The 12127-nt window shown below is 24.2% G+C and overlaps 1 protein-coding gene across 6 annotated transcripts in view; it reads right to left on the reverse strand.

Moving 5' to 3' along the window:
• The window catches only part of LOC117177888 (methionine-R-sulfoxide reductase B1), a 46780-nt gene that overhangs the window by 867 nt on the left and 33786 nt on the right, over nt 1–12127 (reverse strand). For all 6 annotated transcript variants that reach the window (XM_033368955.1, XM_033368952.1, XM_033368954.1 and 3 more), the window contains exon 3: nt 6965–7137. In XM_033368955.1, the coding sequence (XP_033224846.1) occupies nt 6965–7137 (173 nt within the window). The remainder of the gene's footprint in view (nt 1–6964; nt 7138–12127) is intronic.

Genomic DNA, 12127 nt, shown 5'->3' on the forward strand with positions numbered 1-12127 from the left:
CGATTCCCAAAAATAAAAAAGCTTCGATTTCCAACTTGAAAGCGCTTCTAGAGAATTAAGGTCCCGGATAACAAAAAACCAGTTATAACTTTTTGGCGCTCAGAATGAAACGATCCCTTACCGCTTTAATTTAAGCAAAGTTCAACGGCCCCACACTGCAGGCACCAAAAACTTATAATCGCTTTTTTGATGCGGGGCCTCAGTTTTTGAAAATTTTAGGCCTCTCTTTTACTATTTTTTTCCGATAACAAAACCTGCAGGAAAGAGCAAGGTACTTGAAATTTTATTATTAGTTAGCTTCGGTTTTTAACTTTCTGGCACTAAAAGTGGAAGAACGTCTTATAGCCTAAATTTAAGCGACGTTCAGACAGGCGCCAGGAAGTTGAAACTGATTCTTTTACCAGGAACCTAATTTTTTTTTAATTTTAGACCTCTCTTTCACTTCTCCTGTTTTACTCCTTTGTTCCGATATCAAAAATGGCAGAAAAGAGCAAAAATACTTGAAATTTTATTGGCGCCAAAAAGTTACATATAACAGGTTCTTCGATCCAGGCCCTTATTTATGGGAATTTTAGGGCTCTACTTTATTTATCCTGTTTTAATGTTTTGTTAGGACAGAAAGGCGCAAAAGATACTTGGAATCTTTTTAGAAAATATTCCTGAAACCTAGTTTTATTTTCAGAAACAAAAAAAGTGATGAATTCCATGTCACAAATTTCGGTGGAGAAATTTATTTTAACTCAACATTGGTTATTCTATTTGGATGTTTTTTTTAATTTAGAAAAGATTTGTGTGTTTGGATTTCTGATAAAAGTTTGGCTAATTTATTATTTAGCAACCAAATTGATTTTTTTTTAACTTTTCAGAAGTACCATTTCTTTCAAATTGTCAGATTTATCAAAGAAGGTCTTATATTTGAGCTAAAACTATTTATAAATCATTTACGGTGGGTGAAAGGCTTTAAAAAATGTTCATTATGTTATGAACAAATTAAACCAGAAAAGTTTTTTTTCGAGATTAACATTGTTTACATCATTAAAATTCGCAGTTTTTGTATCAACTGCGAGAGAAATTAACGTTTCATTGCGAGTAATTGAAAATAGATGATATTCGACAATTAGTTAAACAATTTTTATAAGAAAATTCACAGTTTAGATATTTTTCAAAAAATAGGCTCAGTTTTTTAGGGAATCAACTAAGAATGTCTTCCCAATAACTCTCTCTTACGATACTTTAAAAATTTTAAATAATTCGAAATTATTAAAACAATTTTCATAAAAAAATTTAGAGTTTGGCTATTTCCGAAAAAATAGGTTCAATTTTTGTTTATGGAATCGACTAAGAATGTATTTCCGTTTACTGTTTTCTATGGTACTTTTCTTGTTTATGAATATTTTTTAAGTAATCAACAATATTGTTGTCAATTTAAAAAATACCATAGCGGAAAGTCATAACATTCTTAGTTATTTTCGTAAAAAAAATTGAACCTATTTCTTGCAAAATATTCCAATTGTGAAATTGTTTATAAAAATCTATAAACAATTGCAAAAGAGCAAATATTTTCAATTAATCGTAATTAAACATCAATAACTATTTTCATCAATTTTTTTATAACGTAATAAACAATTTTTTAAATTATTTTCATTCACTGTCAATTATTTCTAAATAGATTTAGATCGTATATAAGAACGTCTTTGAAATATTCGAAAATATTTTTTAAAAATAGTGCTTCTGAAAAATTAAACAAAAAAGTAACTGTTTTTCAAATAAAAAATAATCGAAATTTACTAACCGAAATTCAAACAAACAAATCTTTCAGAAATTTAGGAAGCTTTCATTTTTCAAAAACGTCCACAGAAATTTTTTTTGGTTCACTGTGGCCGGACTCATAAAAACCAAACCTTTACATAATTTTCATTTTTTTATTCATTAAAAAAATTTTCTCTTATCCCAATCCAAAAAAAAATTGCTTTTTACACTTTTTCCAAAAATTCTGTATTGAATGATATCAGGAAATTTTTGTTAAATTTTTAAAGCCAAACACTAAGCAAACGATATTAAGGAACGGCTGAAAAACGCGGAAAATAATACTCCAAAAAATTAGAAAATTCCGCCCAAAAAATATTCGAAATAAGAAAATTGCCGTGCATATAAAATTTCCGAAAGCGAGGGAATTTGTAAATAATAAAATAATAAATAACAAATGAAATAAAATACTTTTATTCAATGAACATATATTTTATTTTATAATTTATTTATAATTTTTAAAATTTTTTAATTGTTTAGATTCGGGAATTTTTTAATTCAAAAATTTAATAGTATCTAATATTTTATAATGTCAGGATTTTTTTTTTGAATTATCTATCAAAGATCATTTTTAAATTTCCAGTTTTTCTCTCTTTTTCGGATGCTAACCAACACATTTTTTTCTCTTGCCGAAAAAATTCAACAAATTAGAACTACAATTGAATTATATAGTAAAAAAAATTACATTTCAAATAAACATTTAACAAAAAATTGTTTTAAAAGAATTCATGTAAAGCACATAGGTTGTATAATTTTTTACCTACAAGAAAAATTTTTAGTATAAAATAAAGTAAAATTAAAATCAGCTCAAAATTTGAATTTTCAAAATTTGTCCAAGATATATCAAATGCAATAACTAAATAGCCAAAGTTTAAGAAAAATGTATTATGTAAAGTTCTGATTTGCGTGAATCCATCATGGAATTCACCAAGTCTTCTCCAATTTTTTTCCGAGAAGAGAAATTGTTTCAAATTTCATTTGACTTTCAGTAAATAAAATATTTTTCAAACTTTTACAATTTCCTTTCGCCTTCATAAAATAAACAAAATCCTCTTCAAGCAAATTAACAAGTAATTTTTTTATTAAAAAAATATATAAAAGAAGAACTTTGCAACAATAAAAATTGAAAGATTTAAAATTTTGTTTCAAAACTAAGGACTTTTTCAACTACAAATAAAAAATTCTAAAAATTTGATTCGAAACAAAAACGAAATCCGAAAATATTTGTTGAAAAGTTCCTTGAAACGAATTTCTGAACTTTAAACTCATATCAGTAAGCATGGAAAATCAGAAAATGATCCTGATTTGATGAAAAAAAAAAAACATTTCTCATTCTCGTTCCATAAAAAATATTTTAAAACTAATAGATAATATTAATAACATTCCTTTAATTTATTTTTTAGCACAAGAATATTAAATTTACAATTAAAGTTTAAAGAATGTATCAATAATATTTCAGATAAAAGAAAAAGTTTAATTGACTAATACTTGTGAAAAAATGTGCCACGAAAAAATAAAAGTTTAAAACATCGACGTGCATCATACAAAATATTTTCGCAATCGTAATATGATACATTTTTCTAAATTTCCCATGCTTTCATAATGAACTTCAATTTCCTGAATTAAAATTATTTCCAAAATTAAAGTAAACTTTCATTTACAATTGAGAAAAGCTTTCAAAAAAGATGGTAAATTCTCAACATATTGTTTGAGAAATCCTCGAAATCTTGATCCAATCTATAAAATCCTACAATCAATAAAAATCTACCATCACGCATATAATACCAATTTCAAATTAAAATTTTATCTGACACATGTACAATATAAGATTGATTAAAAATACCCAAAAGTAAATACAATCCAAATAAAATTGTAAAAAAAAGGACAAAACATTGACGAACGATTTAACACTTTCTAAAAGAAAAGTTTTGAGACCAACGAAAAACTGCTTCACAAGACAAAACTTTATTATAAAAAAAAAAGTTTAATTATCGCCAGTTGATAAACTTGTCAGCGAATATAAACTAAAACGTAAAATCCAAGGCAGCGACGAAGAAAAAATTAAGAATTGCTTTTGGTAAGATAGCGAGGAATGTTAAATGTGTTATTTTCTTGTTTTTTTTAAAATTATTATTATTATTAAAAACAGGTATTTCGTATCTACAGCGCTGTTTTTTAGTTTTATATTTAAAACGATGTAAGTCTATCACAATCACACTCTAAGCTCCGACATGCGGGATAATGGGCTTTGGGAATTGGATCACTTAATCGCATTCCTCGAGCCACGATATTAAATTTTAATAGCAGCCTCTCAAGACACGATAGCGAATTTTTATTTATAAAGCATTAAAAATTAAAAAATTAAATAAGCTATACCAAAAAAGCAGTAATTAGGCAGCAAAGAAAATAAGATTTAGAAGAAGAAAAAAATGAAAATTCGAAATAATGATAAAAATAAAGCCAAACATTTAGTTTACTAAACATTTTTTAACGAAAAACTGCGAATAGTTTGAAAATAAGTTTCAGACAAATTTCTAGGTTCTGAATATTGTTGGTGGCTAAAGAAATACTTAAAATGAAGATTGAAATTTGATTGGAAAATTGTAGGAAGGATGGGCGCTTCTACGGTAAGCAGGTAAATTATAAACTAGAATTTCTAAAACCAGTGCAAGCTAAACTAACTTGAAACAAGTGGATAGTTTTGTTTTTTAACGAAGTCTAAAGCTTTACCTGCGTACCATCAAATACGTAATAAAATAATAAATGATAATAAAAATCTGCCAGCGGAATTTTAAAAATTTTAATTTACAATTTTCAACTTAAAAATTGTTGAATTTTAAAAGTTTAAATTTGTAATTTTCTAATTGCGATTGTTCCAATTTTAAATTATACAATTCGCTGGCAGGCTTGGCAATAAAATATGGGGTCGTTCAAAAAATACGTCACGCTATTTTCATTTAATAAACGCTAAAATAAGAAATACTGTGATTTTTGCCGATTATAGATCAAATAAAATAAATATAAGAGTTCATCTTTCAACAAAATAGTTGAATTTTCAACTAAGAAAGGTGAATTTTAAGCCAAGAACTTTTCTATCAAAAAAGATGAAATTTTCATTCAAAAGGACGAATTTTCTATTTAAAAAAACACGAATTTTCAACTAAATTGTTGCAGCTGCAACCACATAGTGAAATTGTCATCATAATAGATCAATTTTCCAGAAGAAAAATTAATTATCAACCAAACAATTACCTTTAGAACCAAATAGATGAAATTCCAATCAAAAGGGATGAACTTTTAATAAAATATTTGATTTTTTAATCTTTTAGTTGAATTTAAATACCAAGTATTTAAATTTAAAGAAAAAACATTAATTAAAAATTAAAAATATAATAGTTGACATTGTAACCATGACTAATATTTTTATTTTTAATACAAAATATCTGAATTTGGCAAAAAATATGAATTCTTGACGACAAATGTGAGTTAATTTTTCAACAAAAAAAGGTTTTTATTTTTTATTTACAAAAAAAAACAGTTGAATTTAAGAAAAAAAAACGAATTTTAAAGAGAATAGTTGAATCCTTAACCAAAAACAGATTAAAGTTTAGCCAACCAATTATATTTTTAATAAAAAAGATCAAAATTCTACCGAAATAAATTAATTTTCAGATCGAACAGACGAATTTTAAACAAAAAAAGATTTATAAGTCGAGAGAGAAAAAATTCTTTAACAAATTGTTGAGTTATAAAACGAAAAAGCGATATTTCTATAAAATACTTGAATCTCAACCCGAAAACACGAACTTTCAGTCAGAAAAGTTAATTTTAAACCAAAAAAGTTTTTACCAAAATAATAGAATTCTTAACCCAAGAAGACAAATTTTCAACAAAACAGTTAAATTATAAACAAAAAGAGATGAATTTTCAAACCTAAATGACGAATTTAAAAAAAAAACTTTAATCCAGAAAGAAAAAAAATGACAAGCAAATTGTTGAATTTTCAACTAAAAAAATTAATTTTAAGCCAAAAACGGTTTATTTAATTAATTTTCAACTGAACAAAAATTAACTTTGAGCCAAATATTTACATTTTTTACCAAAGAGATGAATTTTCAACAACAAAAAATGAATTTTCAACAAAAAAGTTAAATTATGAACCGAAAAAGATGAATTTTCAAAATAGGAAGAGGAATTTTCAACCAAGAAGGAACAAAAGTCAACCAAATTTTTGAATTTTCAACGATAAAAAAAGAATGATCAATAAAACAGATCAATTTTTCACGAAAGAGGTGAATTTTGAACTCATAAAATTATTTTAAACTAAGCTGTTTAATTTTCAATATAATAGTTTAATTTGTAATCAATAATATTTATTTGTAACCAATAATAGAATATTTAAATTTCTACTTAAGAAATTAATTTTTTTTTTAAATCAAAAAAATATTTAAGTCTTCAGACAATAAAATAAATGTTTAATAAATTAGTTTAATTTTGAATTAAATAGTTAAATTTTGAACCAATAAAGATGAATTTTAAATAATATTCGATAATAAAATGAATTCAGTTAATATCGGTTAATAGAATGGATCTTCAGCAAAATAATTAAATTTTTAACCAAAAAATTAAAATTTTAAGCAAAAAAGATAAATTTTTGTCCAAAAAATTAATAGTACTCTTTTCAACCGAAAAAAATGAACTTTCAATAAAAAATAGTTGGATTTTCTTATTGAGTGCTATTAATTCATTTCGAATTTAAGTGAAAAACGTGAAAAAAAAGTTTCATTTCGATGTTTTACTCGTGAAATAAAATCACTAATTTTCAAGGAATCACTCGTCGGGCAATCGGAAGACCTGTGGTTCGATTCCCAGCGGAGTGAAAAATGTTTTTTCAGAAAAAAAATTCATTTTAAAAACACTAATTTTCATTTGGTCAAGCAATTCAAAAATCATCAAAAATGGTCACAAAAATTATTAACTGGCACTGTGACGCAGTTTTTAAACGACCCCTACAATAAAAATCTTACAACTACAAAAAATAATTCTAATTCTACTGCTGATGCCAATAATTGCTAATATGCTGTACAAAAATGGCATTAGACTGAAGCTAAAATAAAGATATAAAAAAAAAACCCTTCTAGAAGAAGAATGAACCTACCATTAGAAGTATCTTTGGTCAATTTGACTCGCCCCTGATCTAAAACCTCATTAAACGCTGGCCAGCCGCATCCGCTGTCGTACTTTGTTTCCGAGGCAAATAATTCTTGATCGCAGACAACACACGTGTAGGTCCCCTTGTCATAGAATTTATTGTAGCATCCGGTGAAAGGTCTGAAAAGAATGCAAATAGTCGTGGATGTGCCAGTCTTTAAGAAAAACAAAAGGAAGCAAAAAAGTAAACTATGTGGACATTTTTTTTTTTTAAATAACTTGGCCCTGATGCATGAGTGAACGGAGATGCACTTGAAATAGTTATTTTTAGTTGGTGTCATCTAAACTCGAGAGAGTTTACAGGGTGGAGGCAAAACTATGTTTTCAAAATACCCTGAATTTTTCCTGGATAATTTTTTGTTTTTCCTGGCGATTAATGTTTAAAAAAGCAAACTTGTAATCTTGGAAGATTTTTCATTAAAAATAAAATTTTTAATTATTATTTTCAGGACTGTCACAGTTCAAGTTAAAATTCAAAAGAATTCAAAGGAATTTAAAGGAATTGTTTTGATTGACTCTATCTTAATCTATTTGTCTCTAATGAGCCGGAATCGAGATAGTTTAAAAATCTAATTTTTCCTTATGAACTTTTTTTTATAACCCGATTGCGATGTACTAAATGGTTCATGAGAAAGTATAGATATAATTTCGATTTTAAATAGAAAATTTCCAAAAATTCCATTCATTTCAATAACAATGCAGTAAATTTCGTGGAATTTGAGGAAAATTGAGAACAGGAGGGCCGTTTTAATCGACGAGATAAATTCCCGGTCATTTCCCGGTTCGAAAACATTTTTCACGGTCAATGAAATTTAAAAAATGAAACACTAAAACACTGTTAAAATTTTAAATTTAAAAGTTTTTAATTAAACAATTTTGTATTCAAATGCTCAATAATTTACGCGTATAAAATTGAAGGTACTAATATTTTTCAATATAAATAAATAAAAATCCACGTTATCATTTTTAATGCTCTAAATTAAAAAATCAATCAATGAAATTTAAAATTTTCAAAATTATATAATTTTAAGGAATTTTAAGCTCAAAAAATTTAATATTGAAAAATTTTAAAAAATTTAACTGAACACTTCTTAAATTAGAAATTTAATTATTTTCTTTTTAAATAGTTTAAACATCCTTGGAAAGCTTCAAAATTTTGTTTCAAAATCTTGAGAAATCTAGAAATTGTTTTAAATTGGTTTTAATTATTTTGAAAATTTTTTCAGAACTTCTAAATATCTGTATCTGTAGAAGTTTTGAAAAGATTCAAACTCATTGTAAAACTTGAAATGATAGCCTAATATAAAACAAAAATTAGATTTTGGCAGATTTTAAACAAAAAAATTAGATTATTTTCAAGAATTGTGAAAGACTTCAAAAGAATAAAAACATTTTCTTAAGATTCCTAGGAAAATTAAAAATAACTTTTAATTTTTTAAAATTATTTTAAGAGAATATTTAAAAAGTTTTTCAAAGATTTAAACAAAATTTTTAAAAAAGATGATTTTTTAACCAATTGCTTGAATTTTCATGCCAGAAAGAAAAATGTCTAAGAATACATGAGGGATTTTCAAACCAACAGGATAAATTTTTTATTCAAAAAGGCGAATGAACAACAAAAAAGTTGATTTTTTAACGAAAAATATGAATTTTTAACAAAATAATTAAATTTTCAACCAAATAGTCGAATTTTCAAACAAAAAAGATTGAATTTCAACCAAAGACAGTTGATTTTTAAACAAAAAGTTTATGAATTATTAACGAAAAATGTAATAGTTGGCATATAAAAAAGGTAACTAAAAATAATTACATTTTTTAACTAAAGACTTGAATTTTCAACAAAATAATTAAATTTTCAACATAATAGTTAAATTTGTAACCAATTAGTTAAATTCTTTTCAAGAATTGTGATAGGCTTCAAAAGAAGAAAAACATTTTCTTAAGATTCCTAGGAGAATTAAAAACAATTTTTCATTTTTAAAAATTATTTTAAGAGAATATTTAAAAAATTTTTCAAAGATTTAAACAAAATTTTCAAATAAGATTCTAGAAGATTTAAAGAAAACTTTCTAAAATTTGCATGATAATTTTTATTCTTTTTAAAACTTCTAAATATCTCTTAAAATTACTTAAATTTTTGCTACAAATGTTTATTTGTAAATTATACATCAACATTTTAAATGTTCACTTTCAAATTAGGCATTTTTCACATCCAACAATTAAAATGGTAACGTTCAAAGTTTAAAGGTTCTTTGAAATTTTAACGATTCCAGGTTTTCTATGCCAAACAATTCAGTTAAAGATTCTTTACTTTTAAATATTTGGTTTCAATTTACTTGTCTCAAATAAAAATTGAAATATTGCTAAATATTCAATAATTAATCTCTTTTTTTAATTAAAATTTTCATATAGATTCTTTAGTTTTAAATATTTGGTTTCAATTTACTTGTCTTAAATAAAAATTGAAATATTGCTAAATATTCAATAATTAATCTCTTTTTTTAATAAAAAATTTTATATTGAATGGCTTAAAAATTGAATATTTTATATTGAAACAATATTTTAAATTTAATAAAATCCTTTAAGTAGGAATATATTATTATGAAGTTATTTTTTAGTTGAAAATAGTTTATAAACTTTTAGTCACACGTTCACATTTTTTTAATGCCACAGACTTTAAAATTGAAACCGTTTAAGTTTTAACGTTAAAATCTGAACATTCTTAAATTTTGAACTGATTTAAAATCGTTTTTGTTAACTTTTTATTACTCAAAGTACATCCTATGAGAAGTCGATGAAATTTATAAAAATTTAAGTGACTTGAAATTAATTCAAAAACATAAAAAAATGCATTAAATTCATTAATTTCTGAATCAGTTAAAAAAAATTCAAGGGAATTAAAAAAAATTGATGAAATGCCTGAGAATTCAATGTGAATTCAAAAAAATTGAGAATGAATCAAACAAAAACTTTTAGTTAAATTTTCAGTTAAGAAATTAATTTTCAACAAACAAAAAATCTCAACAAAATAGTTAAATCTTCAACTAATAAAGATGAGTTCTCAATGAAAAATGTAATACAAGTTTAATTTTGAACTGCAATCGATCAATTTACAGAAAAAAATGGATTAGTTGAATTTTCAGTTAATTTTTAACCAAAAAATTAAAATTTTAAACAAAAAATATCAATTTTTCCAAAAATTTAATAATACAATTTTCAATCGAAAAGAATGAACTGAATAAATTAAAGTGCATACAAATTTAGTGAATTTAGAAGAATTCAAGTGAATTTAAAAAAATGAAGAGAATTCAGGATAAATTAATAAGAATTCAGGTTAAATTCAGAATGAATTGCAAAAAAAGTTTGAAAATATTTGAAAACCTACAAAGTCCCTCAAGTTTTTTGAATAAATTCTTTAAAAACAATTAAGATATTATAATAATTCCGTAACATTCTATGAAACGTGTTATGTCCTGAAATCCTGTAAAATTTATTGAAATACTTCGAGATTTTTTCAAATCTCTTGGAATTTTTTTAATCATTTGAAAATATCTTGAAATTGGAGTATTCTTAAATGCCCTAAAAAATTGTTAATCCTTTGGAATCGCTTGAAATTCTTGAAATCTATTAAAAATGCCTTGGGGTATTTAAAATACTTTAAACTTCGACGAAGTTACTGAAATCGATTGAAAATGCCTAAAAATCTTTCAAAATATCCTAAAACATTTCAAATCCTTTGGAATTTTCAAAATCTGTTGAAAATATCTTAGATTATTATAAAATAAACTAAAATCTTATCAATCCTTTTAAAAGGCTTCAAATTATTAATATCTATTGAAAATTCCCTGGAATCACTAGAATCTTTTTAAATATCCTGAAATATTTCAATTCCTTTAAAATATTGACATCAATAAAGAATTCCTTAAAATATTTTTAAAATCCGGAAAATATTTCAAATTCTTTGCAATCATTTAAAATCACTTCAAATTATTACAATCTATTAGAAATACCCTAAGGTATTTAAAATACTTTGAAACCTTATGAAATTACTCAAATCCACTGAAAATGCCTGAAAATGTTTTAAAATATCCTAAAATGTTTCAAATCATTTAAATTCCCATTAATTTACTGAAACCAATTAAAAATGTCTTGGAATATTTTAAAATACCCTGATCAATGTCTAAATACTTTGACATCATTTTAAATTATTCTAATATATTCAAAATTCCTTGGAATATTTTTAAATGCACTAAAATATTTCCCGCAAATATTTCAAATCTTTTGAAATGTTTTGACATTCTTTAAATCTTTTTAAAAAGCTTTTGAAAATTCCTTGAGATTTTTTACAAATATCCTAAAATCCTTTGAAATTCTTTGTAATTATTTCAAATTATTAAAATCAATTAGAAATACCCTAAAATACTTTAAATACTTTGAAATCCTATGAAATTACTGAAATAAGTTGAAAATGCCTTGAAATGTTTTAAAATATCCTAAAATATTTCAAATCTTTTGAAATTCTTTCAAATTAATAAAATCATTAAAAAGTTCTTTGGAATCTTTTAAAATAGCCTCAAATATTTCGAATCCTTTGAATTCACATAAAAATTAATGAGACGAGTTGAAAATGTCTTTAAATCTTGGAAAATACACACACAAATGTAATACTTCGGAATCATTTTAAATTATTGGAATCAGTGAAAAATTCCTTAGAAATGTTTTTAAAGCTCTTGAAATTGCCTTTGAATTTTTCAGACAATCCTAAAATCGTTAAAATCCTGAGAAATTGCTTCACATTATTGAAATATATTGAAATCTTTTTAAATTTTTGAAACTTTTTAAAGCTTTAAAAAAAATACTTGGAAATTTTCTAATCATCCTAAAATCTTTAAAATCCTTCAAAATCACTCCAAATTTGAAATCTATTAAAAATAACCTAAGATCATCCAAATGCTTTAAAATACCATGAAATAAAAAATAAATAAAAAATCAGTTTAAAATGATTTTTAATTTTTTTCAACACTCTAAAATATTTTAAAACCTTTTAAATCCTTTCAAATTATTGAAATCGATAACAAAATTCCATGGAATTATTTAAAATCGTTAAAAT

The sequence above is a fragment of the Belonocnema kinseyi genome, chromosome 8, assembly GCF_010883055.1.
Source record: "Belonocnema kinseyi isolate 2016_QV_RU_SX_M_011 chromosome 8, B_treatae_v1, whole genome shotgun sequence".
Taxonomy (NCBI): Eukaryota; Metazoa; Arthropoda; class Insecta; order Hymenoptera; family Cynipidae; genus Belonocnema; species Belonocnema kinseyi.